Source organism: Humulus lupulus, chromosome 5 (genome assembly GCF_963169125.1).
Source record: "Humulus lupulus chromosome 5, drHumLupu1.1, whole genome shotgun sequence".
In the NCBI taxonomy this organism is placed as follows: domain Eukaryota; kingdom Viridiplantae; phylum Streptophyta; class Magnoliopsida; order Rosales; family Cannabaceae; genus Humulus; species Humulus lupulus.
In genome coordinates this window covers 215605296-215628044 of record NC_084797.1, presented here as the reverse complement: position 1 = coordinate 215628044, position 22749 = coordinate 215605296, and the positions used below count along the sequence as shown (strand labels likewise).

At 33.1% G+C, this 22749-nt stretch overlaps 2 protein-coding genes and 1 long non-coding RNA gene across 6 annotated transcripts; all 3 read right to left on the bottom strand.

Moving 5' to 3' along the window:
- Positions 1-525: 525 nt before the first annotated feature.
- LOC133778161 (protein NTM1-like 9) lies at positions 526-5552 on the bottom strand. The gene is made up of 13 exons (XM_062218016.1): positions 5218-5552; positions 4639-4940; positions 3617-3931; positions 3123-3497; positions 2499-2945; positions 2175-2414; positions 2027-2092; positions 1878-1937; positions 1719-1778; positions 1567-1629; positions 1433-1489; positions 1274-1336; positions 526-1191 (listed from the first exon to the last, which is right to left on the bottom strand). Exons 1-13 carry the CDS (start codon positions 5381-5383, stop codon positions 796-798), a joined length of 2610 nt encoding a protein of 869 aa, XP_062074000.1. The 5' UTR covers positions 5384-5552; the 3' UTR covers positions 526-795.
- A 2435-nt stretch (positions 5553-7987) lies between these two features.
- LOC133833969 (uncharacterized) lies at positions 7988-9102 on the bottom strand. The gene is made up of 3 exons (XR_009893239.1): positions 8939-9102; positions 8262-8380; positions 7988-8171 (listed from the first exon to the last, which is right to left on the bottom strand). It is a non-coding gene; the product is annotated as an uncharacterized LOC133833969 (long non-coding RNA).
- Positions 9103-13622: 4520 nt separating this feature from the next.
- LOC133778159 (uncharacterized) lies at positions 13623-16748 on the bottom strand. Of its 4 annotated transcripts, XM_062218015.1 has the most exons (9): positions 16597-16748; positions 16352-16432; positions 16185-16250; positions 15880-16103; positions 14859-14993; positions 14730-14772; positions 14261-14317; positions 14046-14160; positions 13623-13922 (listed from the first exon to the last, which is right to left on the bottom strand). In XM_062218015.1, the coding sequence occupies exons 4-9, from the start codon at positions 16089-16091 to the stop codon at positions 13792-13794; spliced, it is 693 nt and encodes a 230-aa protein (XP_062073999.1). In that variant the 5' UTR covers positions 16092-16103; positions 16185-16250; positions 16352-16432; positions 16597-16748; the 3' UTR covers positions 13623-13791. The 4 variants fall into 4 exon arrangements, with proteins under 4 accessions (XP_062073999.1, XP_062073997.1, XP_062073998.1 ...); XM_062218013.1 differs by lacking the exon at positions 16185-16250 and having other exon boundaries at positions 16597-16745; XM_062218014.1 differs by lacking the exon at positions 16597-16748 and having other exon boundaries at positions 16352-16590.
- Positions 16749-22749: the final 6001 nt, after the last annotated feature.

Genomic DNA, 22749 nt, shown 5'->3' with positions numbered 1-22749 from the left:
CAACAGAGTATTACAGTTTAACAATTCAATCTCTAAAACTGTCTAACAATAAGGTTGCATATCACAGCCAAAATAACCCTTACACAAAACATAAATTTTTTTATACATAATTTTACTTTTTATATAAAAAAAATCATGCAAAGTGTATAATAATAATAATATTATTAAATAAAAACATACGTACAACAAACAATTTGAACTTTATTTTCAATACTTTAATTATTCAGAATTTCTAAAAAGCCTATAGAGGACTCACTATATAATAAACATCATCATGAAAAATAAATTACGGTCAAAATGCTCTTACGTATCCATATGAACAACATGTTATATTGTTATGTTTTCTAATTTTCATATATATCTCGTTACTATATCAGATGACGTGCCTCCCAACAATCAAGATTGATACAAGGGATGTAAAGAGTTTGAAAAATAAGTGCGTGTAATTTTTTGTATATGTTTTCTTTTATATATAGATATATATTTTTTAAAATGAGAAGAAAGGGCAAGAATAATACAAAAAAGTGTAAAACCCTAACAAGGCAATATTTTTTCCCAAATGATGCACCAAGATTGAAAGGAAAACTTGCCTAAAATAAATTACAAAAAAAGATTGAAAGGTAACTCTAATCTCTAAAGCAAAGATCATAATAAATCTAAGCTACCAATAACGATTTATATGACTGCAATTTACAAGCTTTCACCTCTTTTAACCCCCCAAAAAAAGGTAAAAACTTTTAGAGCCTCTCCAGCCACCCGAAGGAAACTTAGAACCTAGAACCTACAAACTACAGCCTACTTCCACGCAACACCAAGATCTAGAGCTCTCCAGCCAAAGGAAGCTAAGAGCAAGACTATAACAGCAGAAACCCCAAAGGAGATAACAAAGGATGAAGTTGGGGCAGGGTGTCTAGGTAGTTTCTCTAATGATTCTGATGCCTCCGTAGCGCTGCTACCCAACATTTTATCCTTAGTTTCTGCCCTAAAACTCAGTTTCGTCAAGGATGATCTATTGAAACTTTCCTTGTTTGGTTCTTTTGTTGAGGATACTTCAATGATTTCCTTGCTTTTATCTTCAACTTCTGTAAAGGACTCTATAGCAATTTCCTTGGTACTGTCAAACTTCAAAGGATGATGACTCTCCTTACCCGTCTCAAGGCATGGACTCTGCTTTGTAGCAGGTTCTGCCGTCTGCACAGAGCATAACAGATCATTTGTTGAATATAAATATGTGAATGTCTGAACTAGGTGTGCATAAACTGATGATTCTTACCTCAGTAGAAGTTGGCTCTACTTCATCTTCGATTTCACTGTTGTTTGCATCTTCCACATTGTCCTGGGATGCAAAATTGTTTGAACCATCATAATCAAAATTTGAAGACTGCAAAATGTGGATATCTTTAGAAATCATACATTAACTGAATTTACGAACCTCGGTAGAAATTGACCATACTTCTTTTTCGCTGTCGTTAGCATCATCCATAGAGTCCTGATATATAAAATTATTTGAAAAACCAGAGTGAATTTGAAGATTGGTATGCGAATGTCTAAAGTAGGTGTATTCACCTCAGCAGAAATTGACTGTAGTTCATCTTCCTTCTCACTGTTGTTTACATCTTCAACAAAGTCCTGCAATTCATAATTTTTGAACCAGGGTGAAATTTTGAAAGTTGGTATGTGAATGTATAAGTTGTGTAGCTTTAACTGGTGATTTTAACCTCAGAAGAAATTGAGTCTAGTTCATCTTCTGTTTCACTGTTGTTCGCATCCACAGAGTCCTGAGATGCAAAAAATAAAAATACAAATGATCAGAGTGAATATTTGAATATTGATATGTGAATATCTGCAGCAGGTAAGCATTAACTGACGATTGTAACCTGAGAAGATATTGAAAGTAGTTCATCTTCTTTTTCGCTGTAATCCACATTCTGAGAGTCCTGAGATGCAAAATTATTTGCCAGTGAAAAATATGAAGATTGATACATGAATGTCTTACATAGGTGTAGCATTATCAGGTGATTCTAACCTCAGTAGAAGTTGAATTCACACCATATTCTCCTCTTTCTCTTCCCTTTGCATCTTCTGTAGTGTCCTGATCATATAATTATTTGAACCACGTGAAAATTTGAAGCTTAATAGCAGCGGGAGATCTCGATGTCACCTATAATTCTTACCTCAGTAATGATCAATTGCACTTCACTTTCTTTATTTTGGTCCACACCTTTGAGGTTGTCACTGGCAATTGACTTAGGCATGGTATTTATCTGTAGACGCAATCTTCTTGAAGAATCACCCTGAGATATAAAACTATTTGAACTTGATTGTGGTTGAGATTCACGGTTCCTGATCTTAATTCCAGTCCCAGCACCAAAATCACCATTGGGATTAACATGACTCTGCTCAGCTTTGAAGACCTTAACAAAAGAATAAACAAAGTCAAAATTTGGCAAAACGTGTATCATCAGAATGTCATAAATAGCTTCATCTTATGATCCTACCCCTGTAGCAGCTGACTGTACTTCCTCTTCTTCATGGCTCTTATTTCCATAACACACATCATCATTTGCAGTTGATTCATGTGATGAATTTATATTCAAGCGGAGTCTTCTTCCAGCAGTGCCCTGAGTATCATTAAAACCTGAACTTGGTCGATGAGGCTGACGGGGCATAATTTTGATTCCAGTTCGACCAATATGACTGTATTGGTTATCAGGAAGATTCCAACTGTTCGATTCTTCTAAATTATTCCACATAGAATAATCACCACCAAGGGAAGCTTGACCAACAAAATTACCCCCAGGGGCACCCAAATTTCCCATCATAAGTCCCTGATCATTAGGTGGCACTTCAACTTGAGAAGGTCCAAATAGAGCTGGCATCTGCAACATGTCCTTAGCAGCCATTTGCCCATTGTACCATGCAGAAGCTCTTGTATCAATGTCATGCTAGAAGACAATGAAAAGCACTAGATTACTATACAGAACTTGCAATTGAACACACTGTTCTTTTCATACATGTATAAACATTTTGTTAACTACAAGCTACATATGTAAGCTCCAAAATTAACATGCATGAATTTTTACAAGTAATCAGATATATAATCTTTAATCCTCTACCCTTACCTGGGTCATATTAGCTCCCATGTTGTTGTATGGACCATTGTATAAGGTCCCTGATGGTATGTTCTCCAATGATTGTGCCTGAGCATATAAATGGGTCTCCTTTCCAACAGTTGAGTTCTTCAGTGAGTTCAACTTATCAGAAGAACTCTCATCACGGCTATGGAAGACCTCATCCAACAACTCTGTGAGAGATATATCTTGCTCATCAGTACCATCCATAAAAGGAATTACATTATCATCATTGCCAAAGTCAGAGGCAAAAGGTGAATAGGGTGGTTGCTCAATTTGTGAAGGCAACGAGGAGAATGCTGTATAATCAGTTTGGGCATGAGCAAGCTCACAAAACTTTGAGTTTTCTTCCATCAGCATGGGCACCTAGTGTAAAGAAGCAATTAGACGTTAAGACTTCTGAGGGTGAAGCTGCAACTGATTTATCACAGTAATTACAATTCATACAAAAATAACAAGGAAAAAAGTACAAAAAGATGCATCACCTCCAGAGGAGTTTCATCTATTACATGGTCTTCCACATCAGATGTCAGATAACTAGTGGAACCACTTTCAACAGGTGCTTGAGCATTTGGGGTCATATTGTCTGACTTATCAGTTAACCACCTGTTTATAACTTCTGACTCCTCTCCAGCTGCCATATCTGATGTCGCTGATTCTTGAAGCAAATCCGATGAGGTATCATCAGGAGAAGATTTGGTTGTGGTGGGTGATAATCCAGTTTGATCCACCTCATCATACTTTGGAGCATCAGACTTTTCTTCAGTCTTTCGGAATAAGCGGCAGAGAACATAGGCATCCTGCAACATAAGAAACAAACAGAAGCTCAAATTATGCAACAGGCAATAAATTATGAAGTTACAGCAATTATAAAACTGATAACCATTGTTATCATTTCAAAAAATCTTGTCATGATTCATATCAACATAATAGAACTTGATATAGGCTCAAAAGAATGATAAAGGATACCGTACACTTAGTCAAAGGGCTTCTGATACCATGAAACAATTCACAATACAAATCTATTTAGAGAGAAAATGAAAACAAGGCTCTCAGAAGTTTTGCAAAGTTCAGAAAAACAGTTTGAACCAACTCTTATTTACACCGAATCATAAGCTCAAGAGTACATCAAGAAATGTTACAACTTATTCTTGAAACTAACTAACAGAGCAAGACTAACAAACTAAGCTACCAAACGAACAGTGCCATGAACAGGGACAAGTCCTCAAGCATTTCATCAAAACAACATCAAACCAGTATAAATTCTACTACAGTCGTAGAAAAAGAAGTTCAGTATCACATCCACTACAAGCAAAGAAAAATCCAAATTATATTCATTACAGAATTAAAAAAAATTCTCAATTACCAAAACCTTAAAATCTCAACAACAAAATAAATAAATAACGTAGATACCCATAAAGCATTCTTTAAAAAAAACGACCACGAAATGTATGGAAACGACGAAAGAAGAAAGCTTGATAGGATTTTCTACTTTCAAGTACATTACCTGACCAGGACCCGTACCATCCAGATCCTTCAGCGTGGGGCGATACTCGTGCATAATCCAGTGAGTGCGCACCCCTTTAGGAGCTCGGCCTCTGTAGAAAACAAGGGTCTTCTTCATACCGATCGCGCCAGTGGTATTAGACGCAGACCTATAGCTCCGGGACCTGATCGTCCGGTCCTTTCCGGTGGCTTTCCAATATCCGGCACTAGTAGCCCGGTTCGACCTCTGACCATTTGGGTACTTCCGATCACGTGGGCAAAAGAAAAACCACTCTGGGTCATCCGTCTTTATCACTGACAACCCTGCAAGTCACAAAGCTCAAAAACTTATACCCAGTTCCAAAAATGGCTTCCACGACACAACCCTTTAAAAAATATTTTTATTCATCGATCTTTCCAATTTTTTAATTTAAGAAAGAATGGAATCTTGTGAGTGATCTTCAGTGACGAATAATTCCCAATTCATTTAGGTGGGAATAAAGGAAATTAAGCCTATATCCACAAACACAAACATATAGAAATACACACGCGCATATATATATATATATAGATAATTACACGTAGAGAAAGTAAGACATACCAGGTAAATCCGAGGGCTCCCATTTACAGACATCAATTTCAGGGATGACCTCAACCTCAGAGTGGCGACCATTAATCTTGAGCCTCAAGTAATGATTGATAAGCTCCTCGTCTGTTGGCCGGAACCGGAACCCCAACGGCAGCTTCCCAAACGACACCTCTCCCATCTCAAACGACAACAATCCTCTTCCTTCTTCTTCTTCTTCTCCAACTTTTTTTTTAATTTAATTATTATTATTTTTTCTCAGAGCTTTCAGACGATTTCTTTTTTCTTCAGCTTTACTTGTGATCGTTGAAAAAAAAAAACTGGCGTTCTGTGTTTCTTTGTGTTTTTTTTTATCTTTAATAAATTTTTGTTTGTTTTGATTTTTTGGATTTTTTGGTCGTTTTAGAAGGAAATGTTTGACTTTTTGAATGGTAATGGCATTATCAGATTCTGATTGGGTGAAAGATCTGATGATAGTGTGGAGTCGTACGTATGGGATAATTATTTGGACAATTCCTTATCCACCAAGTTTTCTTAAGCTTTTTTTTTTGTTTAATCCCGTACATACCGCGTTGCTGCCTTAAAGGTTAAACCCACGCGCGACCCACTATTTTCTGTTGTCCGGCCACGCTCCTAACTATTCATATATTAATCAATCATAGCCACACCACACCAAAATTTTGTCTTCAATATAAACAATAACAAATTTTATTTTATTTTTGGACAAAACTCCAATTATTATTATTATTATTATAATTATTATTGTGGGAAATCCAATGATTTTTAATTTTTACTTGAACATTCTCATTTAGAAAAAGCCAATCAAATTTATGCGAAAAAAAAAATTATTGTTTGTGATGGGTGGATTTAGATTAGTAGTTCTTTTTATTGTTTGAAAACTATTATGTCATTATTTAGATTATTGGAAAATTAGTATACTTTTTCTTAGTATTATTTAAAGTTGAATCCTACCTTTAGTTCTATAAATTCCTCCAAATTTTAGAAGTAGTCAAATTATGAGACTTTCTCCCTTCAAAAAAAAATATCAATGAGTTCTCCAATATATATATATTTTTAAAAAGAAGTTGAATTTGTAGATAAAAATTAAAAAAACAAACTACACAAGTGATAATTCCGAATTTAAATAAAAATTGGAACGAATTACCGATCAAGTTTCTGGCTGAGTCGCGAACTATGTCGTTCTCTTTAAGACGTTTCGCGGCTCTGCTCCAAGTGTGCACAGCAGTCTATCAACTACGCCGTCTCCAGAATAAAATAACCTCTGTATACAATTCATCTCTGCACCGAAAGGCTTCGTTCTCTTACACCATCAAGCTCAGAGAAAATTCGATTATATCAGAAGAGAATATTTCTCAATAAAAAATATGTATCTTCCTGTTTATTCTGATCTGACTTATGTAAAGAAGTTGATCTGTATAAAACGATAAGAAAACGTTTTTCAAACATGGGAGGAAATATCGTGGTCATATGCAATTAAAACGGATCACATTTACTGCTTCTTAATAAATCATTTTAAAAATTAATTAATAAATAAAAAATATTTATTTTATTAAATAATAATTTTTTCAACAAAAAATAAAGTATGACACCACACCACTCGCCAACTCAGCTCGGTCGGACGGCAGCGTGTGCGCGTGTGGTGGTCAAGTGTATGAGTCCTCACCCATGCACACTAAACTAGGTACCCCTTGGGGCACACCCCAATGCATGACACTTGTATCTTATATACACTCTTAGAAGAGTGTTTCAAATCCATGTAGGATTTTTCCCATATCACACACAACTATACTTTTTCAATTTTTAACAATTCATTTTCAAAAAGTTCCAACAACAAGACATCTTCCCTTTAATATGGACTTTAACTTAGAACCCTCCACATTAAGTAATGTAATCATAAGAACACAATTTTTTTTTCACTTTTAATAAACTAAAGAATATATTTTACGTGATTCCATCCTCATTACAAGAATGGGAGATTAGGGGTGTATACGGTTTGGTTTGGTGCGATTTAGAATAATTTTTAAACCGAACCGCTCATGCGGTTTTTTCAAAATGAAAAACCAAACCAAGCCATTAAAATTAAACGGTTTTGTGCGGTTTGGTTTGGTTTTAACCATATAACCAAATTATTAAAATTTAAAACTTTTTTTATTATTAATAATAATTTTCGCTTTACTTTTAAGACCATAAAAGTCTACAAGAAGCTTATTGTCTTTGTTGTTGTAAGTTTAAGTATTTTGAATCCACTACAACAAAATAGAGGTTTTATGACTTTAATTGGGAGACATTGGAAGTCTACAATGTCTCCCACTTAGTGAGACGTTGTTGCTAGGGTCATTGTAGGTATATATCCCACGTCTCCCACTGGGAGAGGTGAAAAGTCAAACGTTGACTTTCCACCTCTCCCATTAGGAGACGTGGGAAGTCTCCCACCTCTCCCAATGGGAGACATTGAAAGTCTCCCACATTTAAAAAAATAAATTAAATAAATTTATAATTAATATTATTTTAATTTGATTTAATAATTAATTAAATTGAAATAATATTAATTTAAATTGAAATTATTTTAATTTAAATTGAAATTATTTTAATCTAAATTGAAATTATTTTAATCTAAATTGAAATTAATTTAATAATTAATTAAATTGAAATAATATTAATTTAAATTGAAATTATTTTAATCTAAATTTAAATTAATTAAATTGAAATAATATTAATTTAAATTGAAATAAAACAAATATATTTGTTAGATATATACAAGAAATACAATATTTGTTAGAAATATTCAAAATGAACAAATATTGCATTGTGTATGAAGAAAGAGTTAAAAAATTAAAAAAAAAAACCTATCAACGAGGTCGGTAACTTTGGATTATCGGCAACATATATGTCGCTCATTCTTGTCGCAACTCATCAATTTGTGCATCTGTATATGATGTGCTTGTTACCTGCAAGAAATATAAAGTAAAATATATTAATTAATTATTTGATTACATTTATAGTTTCAAAAATAATTTGTAAATTTTAATTAATAATACCGTTCTCAAGTAATGCCCGGGACTCGCATGTTCAATCAAGTAATGCCCGTTCTCAACTAATCGTTTATTATCCTAAATAATATCGGGCAGCATTTCCCCTATAATAGTGACATAACCATCTGCATGTGAATAACAAAACAAACAATTCAAACAACATACAATAAGTTTCTTCCTTATAGAATGCCTATATAAAATTAATTGTTTATTATCCTAGATAAAATCGGGCAGCATTTCCCCTATAATAGTGACCTAACCATCTACACGTGAATAGCAAAACAAACAATTCAAACAACATACAATAAGTTTCTTCCTTATAGCTCCGCAGCACACAGTCAAATTTCTCAGAACCTACTTCACTAATACACACAAGTTCTCAACCTTCCGTTATCACCGCAGCACACAATTTTAATCTCAGAACCTACTTCACTATGGATGAATATTTAAGATATTCAAACTCTTCTAACATTTGTTTAATAATATTAAAAGTAGAAGTAAGAGAATATATATTTACCTCTTGCAATTAATAATTCAAAAGCTAGCAAAATTACTTCAAGTAGTAATCGAATTCGCTATTAAATCCACAAACCAATATAAATAAATTAATAAATAATAAATAAAATATCACTAAATATCTAGCAATATATAACTTATTATTATAATTTTATAAACTTAATTACCTCAAATGTGTGATTGATAGATATAGAAGTTTTGATGCAAAGTACTCTCTAAAATCTCACCACAAAAATCACAACCTACGAAATTAAATTAATTAATATGTTAAACATTACTAAACAAATATCACTAAATTCCTAATAAGTAATTGATTGGTAAACAAATAAAAAAAAACTCCAATGAGCCACTAATTATAACCTAAACAAAAAATCAATAAAAATTTCATAACCTAAAATCTCAATAATCAACAAAAACATAAATTTTTGCATATATTTATATTTTTAAAATTATTTAATAAATTTATTTTAACATAATAACTATATATATATATATAACAAAATAGTTAGAATTTAAAAAAAAAAAAGAAGTTTAAATATACATACAAAAATATATCTAAATTTCGAAATAAATAATGATAAAAATTAAAAAAAATCATGAACATATATATTATAATGAAATATATACAATGTGATAGGTTAAATTAAAAAAAAACTATGAAATCTTAAATCTATAAAAAACCTCCATGGAAAAACAAATAAATGTAACAATGTATAGAAAAAAATGCATAAAAATGTAAAACTAACACAAAATCATGTATATTACTCATCCTAATGCTAAACCTATGATTTTTTTATCAAAATAATTAACTAAAATTCATAAAAATTAAAAAAAACTAACCTTGAAAACCCTAAAATCGCAGCCCCTTTCGTGCTCTCTGTTTGGTGTGCTCTCTCTGTTTGGTGTTATGAGGAAGAAGAAGACCCAAAATTCATTAAATGGCCAGGGGGACATCCAACGTCTCCCACTGAGAGACGTGGGACACGTGGCACGTCTCCCACTGGGAGACATTGAATGTATAGAGGGGTACATCCAACGTCTCCCATTGGGAGACGTGCCACGTGTCCTACGTCTCCCAATGGGAGACGTTGGATGTACCCCTCTATACATTCAATGTCTCCCAGTGGGAGACGTGCCACGTGTCCCACGTCTCCCAGTGGGAGACATTAGATGACCCTCTGGCCACTTCTCAACCTATTTCCAACGTCTTCCACCATTTTTAATGTCTTCCAATTGTAGTCATTAATAAAAACTTTCAATGTCTTACACCATTAGACATTTAAAACCTCTGATAAGTTTTAATGTCTTACACCAATGGTGTAAGACATTGTAGGAAGTCATTGTATATCAAATTTGTTGTAGTGATCATTTTATAGAAGTGAGAAAAAGAAATGTTTACTTTCTAAACAATGTGGGACTTTACATTTTTTTTTTAGTTTTAGGAACTTGTGCATGTATTAAATACTACTATAAACATATCATAAATAATTAAATTGTTTGGCTTTGATGGTTTGGTAGACTTTATATTAACTTAAGTGTAGGGATTCAAACCTTTGAACCATCATTTCTAAAATTATTTTTTTAGAAAAAATCACAGTCTGGTCCAGTTTAATTGGTTTTAAAAAATTAGAAACTGTGATCAAACCATTCAAGTTGAACGGTCCGGTTAAACCGAACCATCAAAAAACAGTTTCATTAGTTACAGTTTTTAGCAGTTTGGTGCGGTGCGGTTTGGTTCCTAACCACGGTTTGCGGTTTATATGAACACCCCTAGGGGAGATGAATTTTGTTGTAGTTATTAAATATATAATAACATATATCTATATATTTATGTATTATCAAATTAATGTCTCTAATTGGTTTTAAATTTTTGAAGTTTTGTGGTAGGATAGTTCTTTTTACGCTATTAGTACGACATGCTCCCTATATATGGCCACGTGGGAGTATTTTTATATATTTTTTTCATGACAATGTTTATTCTAATTAACAAATCTTTTGCAAATTTTAAGAAATTCTGAATAATTTTCAGTATAAAAAATATAGTTCAAACAACTTGTTGCATGCGTATTTTTTTTTTATATTTTTTGGCATTATAAATTATTCAAAATTTCTCAAAAGTTTATTGGATGTTTGTTATAAGTGTTATGAAAAACAATTGAGATCAAAACGTCCCCTCATGTACATATAAAGATTGTGTTGTACCGAAAAGTAAAAATGATTACCCTTTTCCTTAAAATTTTAAATAAATTTATATCCAAGTTAGATTAAAATTATGAGAATGATGGAAGAGATTCTTCCAAAAAAAAGAGTAATAGTATTCTTGTCGTCCGTATGTATGTAGCTTGAATATTTAGAATAAATAATATTTTTGCCCCCTGAACTATGACCAATGTATGATCGTGCCCTCCGAATGATTTGCGATGTTAAAAATCCCCCCTCCCCCGAACTATGCACGTTACTAAAATATAGGACTTCTGTTAGATTTCGTTCTAGGTGACTAACAGATTGATGATGTAGCATTTTGACTCTTGATGTGGCAGTGCCATATGTAGAATAATTAGAAATTTTGCCCCCCGAACTTTGACCACTACCAAATTGTACCATTTTTATTAAGATTAATTTAAAAAAAATGATAATTAAATCTTTAAAAATTAAAAAATATATCTTTTTAAAAAAGATTAAGAAAATAATTAATACTAAAAGTTTCAAATTAATTAAATAAAATTCAAATACTCAAAAAATAAAAATCTAATTAATAGCAAATAATTTTTTTTTTACTTTTTCTTTTCTTTTACAATATAAAATAAATATATTCTAATATAAAATTTACAAAATAAATTCTAAAACAAAATTTTTTCTCCATTGTCCTCCTCTTAAATTAAAATTTTTATTTATTTATTTAAGTCATTCGTCCACCTCTTTAATTAATTTTTTTTTCTTTGTTTTAGTATTTATTTTAAATGTTCACTCTAAAATAGTTTTAATTAATATTGTAAAAGAAAAAGTAAAAAAAGAGTATTTGTTGATAATTAAAATTTTTATTTATTAAGGATTTAATTATTATTTTGAAAAAAAACATACCTATATTTTTTATAAAAGGGGTATAATTTGGTAGTGATCAAAATTCAGAAGACAAATTGATAATTATTCTATATATGGCATTGCCACATCAACATACGTTATCAATCTGTTAACCTCATAAGACGAAATCTAACAAAAGTCACATATTTTAGTAACATACATAGTTCAGAGAAATTTTTAATATTACGAATCATTTAGGGGTACGATCATTCAGTGATCATAGTTCATAAGGCAAAATTATTATTTATTCCAATATTTATTACGAAGGTATCCAAAAATTCACTAATTTACAAAGAGTGTTTTTTTTTAAGAAATAAAGTATTGAGAATGAAGGAGAAGATATATAATAAACCATAATAATAATAATAATAATAATAATAATTAACGTTCATTCAGGCCATCCAAAATATCCGTGCCATGTCAATTTGAAAATAAATAAATAAAATAAAATGGAGACGTGAAGTGGGTCCCTTATAGACAATAGTATCTAATCTAATCATAAAGTGTTAAAGTACTAATAATAGTGCAACCAAATTCTAATCTTAAGCATGCCACTCACGTGCTAACCAACCCAAATCATGTACCATAACAACGGTTTACGTGTCACACTAAAATACTGTTAACCCCAAAAAGGTACTTGGAAAAACTTTCAAAAAGAAAAAAGTTAGTGGAATCTTTTAAAGGTAAAGGGTCAAAAATGGAAACTCACCCACTAAAGAAAATTTATATGTGACCAGCTTTTGTAAAAATAAAGAAAAAAAGGTTTACGTCCCTAACCCTAACCCCAACCCCAACCCTAACCCTAACCCTAACCCTAATAATCACAGTAGTCAGATTCGCTTGCACATGGTTCAATCACCACCCTGACACTGACACTCCAGAAAGCAAAGGTCTGGTTTCAAAAGACCAAACCCTTCCTTCTACTCCATCATCATTGCTTCAATCACTATTCATTGATGAATAAATAATATAAATTTGACAAATATATGTTACTTCTTACGGAATGACATGACATGTCATAGTCCAATTTTTTTAAACGGTTTTTATTGTAGTTACAATATTCTTTTAAATTTTGAATAAAAAATCAATTTTAATTTTAACACACTAAATTATATAATTATAATGAACATCATTATATAAAAAAAAACTTACCCTACCACATACATGCGCTATTTCTTAATAGTTTTGCTTTTGGGGTAATGAAGATATGTTTTGTTTATTCAAACAAAAAATGGTATATATCTTAACAAAATTTTGAAGTAATATAGTATAAGAAAATAATATAATACCCAACAACCACTTTTATAAAATAAATTAGATCCACGCTTTGTCATACACAGATTTTGAATGTTTCCAAGTTTGTATGCATGCAAACAAGACTATTTTTACAATGTATAAAATAAAAATATAACAATTGCTATAGAAGAACTCGTAAAAGACACAAACTTCAGATTTTGTAAGAACAAATTACAAACCAAACCGTTTGAGCTACCATTTTGGGTGCAAACAAGACTCTGTTCAACACTAAATGTAACTGAGAAACCATCTTTAGTAAACTAAACTAAGATTGCCACTTGATTGGGCGGATGAGTGAGTTTGTAAGTGTACATGTGTAAGAGAGGTATGTAGTTCAAGTATGCAAATGTGCGTATGAGATGTTTCCCTGTTGCTAACTTTGAACAACACTCATCCTCCAAATAGAAGCTTTGCATGTTCTTTAAATTACAACCAAAGAAACAGTCGATGCGGTATTAATCAGACTAAGAATCATATATAAACTCTCGATACATTCATTAAATGAAGTTTTTCAGTTCATCAAAGTGTGTTCGTGTGGTAACTATCACAAACCGTGCCAAATATACAGACAAGGGTAACATTATACACACTTCAGAGCAGATCAAAGCAAAAAAAAAGTTTGTTTTAAAGCTCAACATCTGACCTACAAAGCTGGATGGTAAGCAAGATCCATGTTTGTTTCCACCCTTTGCACAACTCTTCTCATGCTCCACTCATGACAGAACTCCAAGGCAAGTCGCAGTGCGGTTCCAAGACCAAGAACCACGATGACACCTTCACAATGTTTCGCAGATATGTTAACTTTAAACATTATCTAGCACATTCTTCATTGGGAAGAACTGAAATTTGCATTTCTAAGTTGCTTTAAAGTATACCACCAAATCTAAATGAGCATACCGATAATAATGTTGACAGGCAGCGCAGAGACACCGAGAGTAATTGATATTAAGACATCCAGCATTAAGCCACCAATGAGGATGGAAAAGGCCACCCAGAGTGGGCTAAAACACCCCTGTTTCATAGATCATTTCATGCAAAATCAGTGTTGGATAGAATACCATATCTTATGAATAGCAGACAAACTTAGAAGATAAATCAGTAACTTTTCTTACCCTATCACGATTATGTGACCGAGAGGCAGGGTCAATCCTCCATACCCAATAATTTGTCTGCTCCAACAAATTATAAGGGATCAATATTTCACAGGCCAGTGAGATGCTAAGACATTATTTAGATAAACTGTAGAAATTTAGAAGTTTTCCTAGGCCTTTCATACAACTTTAGTATAAGGGTCAACATTTCACAAGCCAGTGAAATCAATAGTAAAATTTTAGAAATTTTTCAAGGCTTTTCATAGCACTTTGGTCATACAAAACATTAATTTTCTTTTCAACTTCATCATGTATGTGTATTGATTTCCTCTAAAAAATAAATAAAATGAAAATCAGCCAGTACAAGATCAAATATGATATAGCTGACTAGCCTGACTCTATGCATGCAAAATATCAATCGACAAATTAGCAAATCCTATCTTCATAGACATATCACAAGTCTTTGCACAAAAAGTTGCAAAATACATACGATTGGCTGGGACTCTGGTTGTGAAACATTTGTAGCTACCTCTCTGCATAAAATGATTAAATCTCGTTACTGTGTGCAGCTTCATAACTGACATAACTTAGACGACAATAAATTCGGTGAATAATTTACTGGCATATCTCGCATTTGTTTGATCCTCTTGTGCGAAACCAAGTATCTATGCATGATCTGTGAGCCTTAGCAAGGGCCCCTCGGCAGTGACAACCGAGGTCTATGAGGTTTTCTTCTTTCTCCTGCTGACAAACCCTGAAGAACAATACAACAACAAATACATCTTATGTTATGGATCTACTTCCATTGAGAAATGTCCATCTTAACAAGGCAAATATCAGTCAGATATACCCAGTACATGGAAAACATACGGAAAAAGAAAGGACAGGTACGTGTGGTGGGTTTTCAATAATAGTCACAATCAATAAAGTAAAGCATCAAGATGTGATCAACTTTCAAAAGAAAAAATTCCAAGTAGTTTATATATTCCTACTTTATAATCACTTGAAAAGAGTAATCAACGTATATTATTCCCATCAAGTCTTTGTGGCACCTTACCATAGATCATGTAGTGAATTAAAAAATGTCTATAGCCATGCTTTTTATACCATTTTGTCAGGATTCTAAATAGAACAAAATCTTACATTAAGAACTTCTCAGTTACAGCACCCTACCAATTTTTACACCAGTATTCCAATAAACACCAAGCCAAAGACCAACATTTGGACTTGCTGCACTCAAAGTAATTGGAAATACTACTTATGAGAGATTTTTAAGTACTAAGAATGATTTGAGCTTACAAAGCAAATTAGAACAAGAAAAGACACCCGGGAGCACATCATACTTGTAATTACTACACATTTAATCAGATGTACAAGATTCGGGTCCTCTTTATCATCTAGGAACCAAAGACAGAAAAAGTCCTAACACTTTTCTAATCCCTTGCTTTGTTGTTCATATATACACCTTTTTGAAATCTACTCCTACAGGGATTCAGAAAGTAACTTTATGGAATCGGCAAAAGCAAGGGCCTATTGAAGCAGTTAACCAAATAATATTGATAAAACAAGAGACCCACAGCAAGACTTCTAAAAATGCATATAATTTATCTTTAGTCTGTATAGATTTTTATTGGGTTTACCTGCATTCTTCATCAAAACTATCACTCCTTGATAAGAACCCCTTTTTAGGTGAGGGAACATCCTTGGATAAGTTTGCTATGGACTCTCCATCAGAGACAACAATGGTGACCTGTCCTTGATTGCCATCACTGAACTCAATCCCTTGCTGGGCTAAAACAGTAGAATTGCTCTGTTTCTCTAGATCATTAGCTTGATCACTGTCGTTACCCATCTCAAACTCCACCTGACTCACCAAAAACAAAAACACTTTAAAACCCCCCCAAAAAAAATGGAGAAAACTTTCGGTTATAGAAAGACACAAAACTTGCAACTCCAAGAGAAATCCACTTGACACAAACGTTAACCAGTATCAATCACTATTCCAAATACCCTAAAAAGAACAAAATCACATGATATTAGAAATTTTACGAATACCCATGTAAACTTAAAGCAATATACATTCATTTATATACATAATTCAAAGAAACGTACCTAAGGAGACAGCTTCGTAGTGTATTTACTTAGCTGAAACAGAAAAACTGCTTGATGTTTAACCCCATAAGAAGAAGATTACTGTGCAAATCGACAAAAACAGCTTAGTTTCCAAAATGGGAATCATTCTTTAGGTGGGTGAGTTTGATACAATTTCAGAGTCTACAAAATCGGTGTTTAATTTGGTTCGATAATATAAATCTATCTGAATAAGCAAAAGAATTTATTGCATTTATAGATGTTACCTAATTTTTTTTTTGGGGGGGTTTCAGCTTTATGGGATTGAGTGAAGCAATGGTAAATTCATATTTCAGATTTTTCTGTATTAATAATAATAATTAATAAATAATATGTTAATAAATCAAGTAAATAACACTCCTCTCACCCAAGAACTGAACTGCCAACTAACTACCATATCTATCAATCCACAATATTCTACTATTTACTTGCCTAATATTTAGTTCATATTATTTTAGATTTTGTTTTTTTTTTTTTGCGTTGTGTTGACTGTTTAGGGAATTAACTTATTTGACTATTGGATAAATTAAAAATGAGCAACAACGACAAAATAATATATTTTTTTTAGGAAAAAACGACAAAATAACATAAATAAATAGGAATAGAAACCATATTTATTTACTTATTTTTCTTCCAAAGCCCACTCATTTCTAGTGAATTTAATGACACACTTGTATAAAATGACATGAATTCATTCATTAAAGATTATTAATATGGTATGTACTATCCATTAAGATATACATGGGTAAAACTTATGTACTTATTTATTTAATTTTAATTATAAGTCATCTATTCAAATTAGTTTGACACAAATTAAAATACAAAATTAAACAACCACCAATGAAAGTTGACATTTAAATTCGATCAAAATAATTGTAGATTTGGAGCAATATGGCCACAATGATGTGTCGAACTAACTAAATGTATCTACTTTTAATAATGAAAGAGATTAGCCATGTTATACTACTGTTTTTTTTTTCCTTTTTGAATATATTTTTTTGACAAATTTTTATTTTTTAATATTATTATACTTACCAAATAAACATTTTTATGTTGTATGTATATTCTTTTATGGGTAAATATAATTTTGGATCCTGTATTTTGCAAAAATTACCAATTAGACTTTATATTTTGTTAAATGACAATTCGGACTCTGCGTTTTGCAAAACAGAACAAAATAATATTCTGGACATGATTTTGATCAAAATATTATTGAATATGACAAAAATATCCATAGATTTTTAATTAATGAATTATATAAATAATTAAAAATATATTTTAAAATATAAAAAAAATTAATTTTAAACTAAAAAAGTACATTAATTAATTAAAAAACATAAATATTTTAATTTAAAAAATAATATTACATATAAAATTAAAAAAAAAAACTTAAACTAAATCAAAAAATTAAAAAAATCACATATTTCTTCTTCTTTATCTTCTTCTTCTTCTTCCCTCCTTCTCCATTGTAGAGTCCCAGAACTTTACTTAGCTAGTTAGATAGTAGTATTATTGTTAGGGCTGAGCATAAAATCCGAAAAACCGAAAAAACCGTGTACACCGACCTACCGAACACCGAAAAAACCGAAACCGTTTAAACCAAAAACCGAAAAAACCGCCGACGGTGCAAACCGCCACTGTTCGGTCGGTTTGGAAATTTTGGGTGAACCGACCAATAAAACCGAAACCGACCGAACACAATAAAATAATAATATAATATTATATAATTATTAATTATTAAAATTTTTAATAAAAAAAAAAAAAAACTTAGGGCACTTGTAAATGTAATTATGTTCTATATATTTATGTTGTAAAAACACACAAAAATGGATTCTAACAATCCAAAATTTTTAATTTTTTAACTAAAACTTTCAAAAAAAAATTAAAAATTAAAAAAAATAATCATATTCGGTTTGGTCGGTTTAACCGACCAAACCGCGGTCCAAAACGGTCGGTTTTTTTTTAAACTGGTTTGGTTCGGTCGGTTTTTGGATTGCACCAATCCGAACTGAAAACCGAATTCTGGATTTTTTTTTGGTGAAAAAACTGCCCAAACCGACTGATGCTCACCCCTAATTATTGTTATGACTGTGGATTTATTGGTTCAGACTGGGATTTATTTGGACACTCATAGTAACACTTGTAGATTTTCTAAGTTTAACTTATAGTTTAGGAATTTTAATTTTAACCTAAGCTTTGATTAATATGACTGATATTGAGGGTAATATTTATTATATTATAAGGTTTAGATAAGACCCAATAAGATAATAGCACATGTCATGTGTATGTTTAATAATGATTAAGTATTTTGAGGATTAAATTTATTAAGGTTAAAATTTGAATATCCTAGGGTCAATCAGCAGCTTTGAAAACGTTAGAGGGCTTAGTCAAGGTTGTTTACTCAATTCAAATTAAGCTAAAAATGTGTAATTTCGTGTTTAAATATTCAGCGTATGCCGATATATCGCAGCTATAGGGGGCGATATATTGCAGCACGAAAAAAAAAAACGTCGCACGATTGCCTTGGGCATACTGGCCCAGGCGATATATCGCCTCCTTCAGGGCATTTTGAAACTTTTTGAAAATGTTCTCCATTCAAATCTTCAACCTCTTGATAAGTCTAGCATCTTTCTAAACGAGTCTTTAGCCTTTGTTGAACGATAATTCAAATATTTTTCACTTAAAAAGCCAATATTTTTATTCAAGTTAAATGAAGATCTTTCATTCCTAAAATCTATAAATAGGACCTAGTACCTAGCCATTTATTCATTCTTCAAGCTAAGTTTAGAGGCTGCAAAGTTGCCAGGTTATTGTGAGAGTGTAAACACTTGGGTTGGGGATCATAAGCTTGATCATTATAAGCTTACCAAACACTTGGGAAGTAAGATTTTATAGCATTTCGGTTCAAGGTTTAGATCGGTCATATAAGTCATCAAGGTATTCCAAAACTCTAGTCCATTTCTGTATTGTTTCCTTTAAAATTCTTGTAGTCTTCTACTCAGCATTCTAACCTTATTCTTCATTCTTGGTTAGGAAATCTAAGTTCTTGAGCATAAGGTTTTTGGTAAGTATATTCTTGATGGTATAGCTCTTTCTTCACTTTCATCCCTTTTCTTCAATATACTCACCCTGTTATAAATGGTTTTTAGGAGTGTTCCAAGGTCCCAAACCTGTTCTCATATCCTAGTAATTTTGGTAAGGAAAATAGGATAGGATTTATGTGTTATATGATTTTATATGTTATCTTATGATTTTATGTTATGTAATATGCTATGCTAAGTATGTTTGTAGACTTGGGCTATGACCTATACAACTAACAAGCCTCAAATAGATTATGGGCATATGACTTGCTTAGCTAGCAAGCCCCACTAATCTAATGGGTATATGACTTGTTTAGTTTATGGGACCCCAAGTAATAATGGCCATTATAGTATGTATGTGACATAAGTATTATGATATATTTTATGTTTCTTTATGAAATTTATGTATATGGTTTATGTGTTAGATTTTCCTTGCTGGGCATTAGGCTCACTCCTTTTTGTTTATATGTGCAGGAAAATAGCTTTAGTGGCGGGAAAAATTCTTGGTAGTTTTGGGCATGTGTATTGAGGCGGAATGGATTCAAAGAGTCGAGAGTTTCGATTCGAGGATAAAGTCTTTACTTATGGTTTTATGTGTATTTTTCTGCACTTATTTATGTAATCTCTTTTAATTACAATTATGTTATGTTTTGATTTTAAAACAATGGGATCCCATATCCTACTTTGAGTTTTATGTAAGTTTAATATTTGTTTTTACAAGTTTTTAATAAAGTTATGATCATTTCACTTGTAAGTGTTATTAAGGATTAGTGTCTATGTATAGTTTTTGTTAATGGTCCAAATTCTAGAGTAGTTGGGTCATTATGTAACGACCCAAATTCACTAATAAGGCTTAAGGGCCTTGATTAGTGTGCCGGGAGGGCATGATGGGAATTATGTGTGATTATTATGATTAAGATGCATGATTATGATTTTAAGCATGTTATATGACTATGTGAATTATATTATGTGATAATTATGATGTGTGAATTGTACCGCGTGGGTGCTGTGATACCAACGTGATGCACGTGCCGAGACGGTCCTAGGAAACTAGATAATGGTAACTGGTGATTTGGTAACCTGCGTAACTGTTAGTAACCATAGAGAGTAACAGGTTTTATGGGGAAAGTGGTAGAATTGCAAAGCTGGTGAAAAGACAAGTATGGCCTTGAGGTTTAGTTAGGAAGGGGTATCAGTGGAAGGGTAGAACAGTCATTTGGTAGGATAAATGATCATTAGCTGAAGGGAAAATATGATATACGTATAACACTTGGAGAAATGGGTTTATGCTGAAATTGGGGACCTAGAGGAAGAGCAAACCTAAGAAGAAGAAGGGAGAAACTGAATTTAGCTTTTGGAAGAAGAATTTAAGGGTGATTGAAGTTGTCAAGCAAGCTTAGATCAAGGATATTCAGAGGTAAGATCTTGATTATGATATATCCAAGTTTTAAGTCTGAAATTTTAGATAATGAATGTGAATTGAGGCAAGTTGGTGGCTGGTTTTATGTAATTTCAGAATTGGGAAATCAAGGGGGAAGGAGGTTTAGAGCTGGAGGTTGGACTCATCATTCAAGGTAAGGTCTCTGTGTGTTTATTAGGCTTGTTTCTGTTAAGGTATAGGGAGTTTGGAGTGTGGTTTGTGTTTGAGTTCAAGCTGTTCTTAATTTTCTGGTTTGAGTTGTTAAGTGTGAAATTCAAGAGTGAATTTTAGGATTGAAGGTGTGAGTGAGCTTGGGCATGATGTTTTTGGGTTGTTGTGAGGTTTATTAAGGGTATGAAGTTGGTTTTGGGACTTAGGATAGAGTTTGGGGTGATTTGGAGAGGTTGGAGCTCGGGAAAATGCGAAGGAAAAACCCAGAATTCTGGGCTGCGAAGGCGTGCCACGGCACGGGTTTTGTGTGCCGCGGCTTGGAGTCTCTGACTGATGGGTGCCGCGGCACAAGGAAGTGGTGCCGTGGCACAAGGCTAATTTCAGAGTGTCACTTTTGGCAATTTTTGGCCTTCGCTCCGGGGGTTTGGGGGGATGTCTCCGGGGTGTTGTTCTAAGGTTTTGGGGGTTCCGAGAGTGTGGGTTAGGTTCCGGGAAGGTAGTCTTGGATTGGTTAATGACAAAGAATATTATATTTGTGTTGTGATTAGGACTTTGGAGAGGCTTGGAGTAGAGGACCGTGCTTGTGGCTACGTGGCATCGGAAACCAGTGAATTGAAAGGTAAGAAAACTGCACCCGAATGTATGATTGTGATGGGACTAAGTGCTCCCGAGAGTTGTATTGTGTCATCGTTGGTATTATGCCAAGGGACACGTATAAGCGGTCTAAGAGTACCGTTCATGATTTTAGCGCACGGGGCGCGAATTGGCCATTGGAAACCAGAAACAATAGGTTAACAGAGGGAGCAGCCTGTGAGCGCTAGCCCTGGTTAACATCTGTGTTTTATGTATTTTGAGCTGAGATGCTTAGTATGTGGTATACTTGAATGATGATATACCTGAATTTATGAGATGCTATATGAGTAATTGACTTGATTGCTAGTTGTTCATGCTCTGTTATTGCTGTGTTTTCTTGGTGGGCCTTGGCTCACGGGTGCTTCGTGGTGTAGGTAAGGGCAAGAGCAAGCTGGACCAGGCCTGAGGTGGAGAGCTCCGAGGTGAAATGTACATAGCCAGCCGTTCGATCACCATGGTCGAGGAGTGTGTCAGGACAGAGATTACCTAACTGCTCATTTTGCCTTAGTATGGCTGTTAATGTACTCAAACTTTGTAACTTTTGTAAATGGCTTTTTAACTGTCATTTTTGGGATCCCATGTACATAAACAATGTTTATTAATGAGAACATAACTTTTGAGGCCAAAACGCTTTTAACCTTAGTACCTCTACTGTTTCAGAACACGTTTTTACTTTTACGACTTGATTAGCAAGTCTGACACTTTATAAACACACAGTGTAGCGGTCTTGGCTATCCAGGGCGTTACACATTACATCCATCTTCTTCATTCCTCCATTTGCAGGAACCTTGTTGCCGACCCCAAGCATCGTCACCCTCGTCGACCTAATGCCGAAAGAGCCCCAACCATCACTAACCACGATCCAGATCTAAGATGTATGTGTTGTCGTCGAGCCCCCACACCCATCCCCGCCATCGTCGTTCCAGATCTGGGTTGTCTGCGTTGTCTTCATCAAGCCCCCACACCCATCCCTGGCGTCATTTCCTTCCAGCCAACCAAGCACCTCTGCTTGCCTAGTGCCATCGCCTTTGCTTACCTCCGAGGTCATCGTTGGTGGAGAAGAAGAGAAGGGGACC

Coding starts and splice junctions, on each gene's coding strand:
- LOC133778161 (XM_062218016.1), bottom strand. CDS start 5,383: ATGGGAGAGGTGTCGTTTGGGAAGCTGCCGTTGGGGTTCCGGTTCCGG. Junction 2,946..3,122: donor TGGGAGCTAATATGACCCAG/GTAAGGGTAGAG, acceptor ATTGTCTTCTAG/CATGACATTGATACAAGAGC. Junction 1,938..2,026: donor TGAATTCAACTTCTACTGAG/GTTAGAATCACC, acceptor TTTGCATCTCAG/GACTCTCAGAATGTGGATTA.
- LOC133778159 (XM_062218015.1), bottom strand. CDS start 16,091: ATGGGTAACGACAGTGATCAAGCTAATGATCTAGAGAAACAGAGCAAT. Junction 14,773..14,858: donor AACAAATGCGAGATATGCCA/GTAAATTATTCA, acceptor CATTTTATGCAG/AGAGGTAGCTACAAATGTTT. Junction 14,161..14,260: donor GGTCACATAATCGTGATAGG/GTAAGAAAAGTT, acceptor TCTATGAAACAG/GGGTGTTTTAGCCCACTCTG.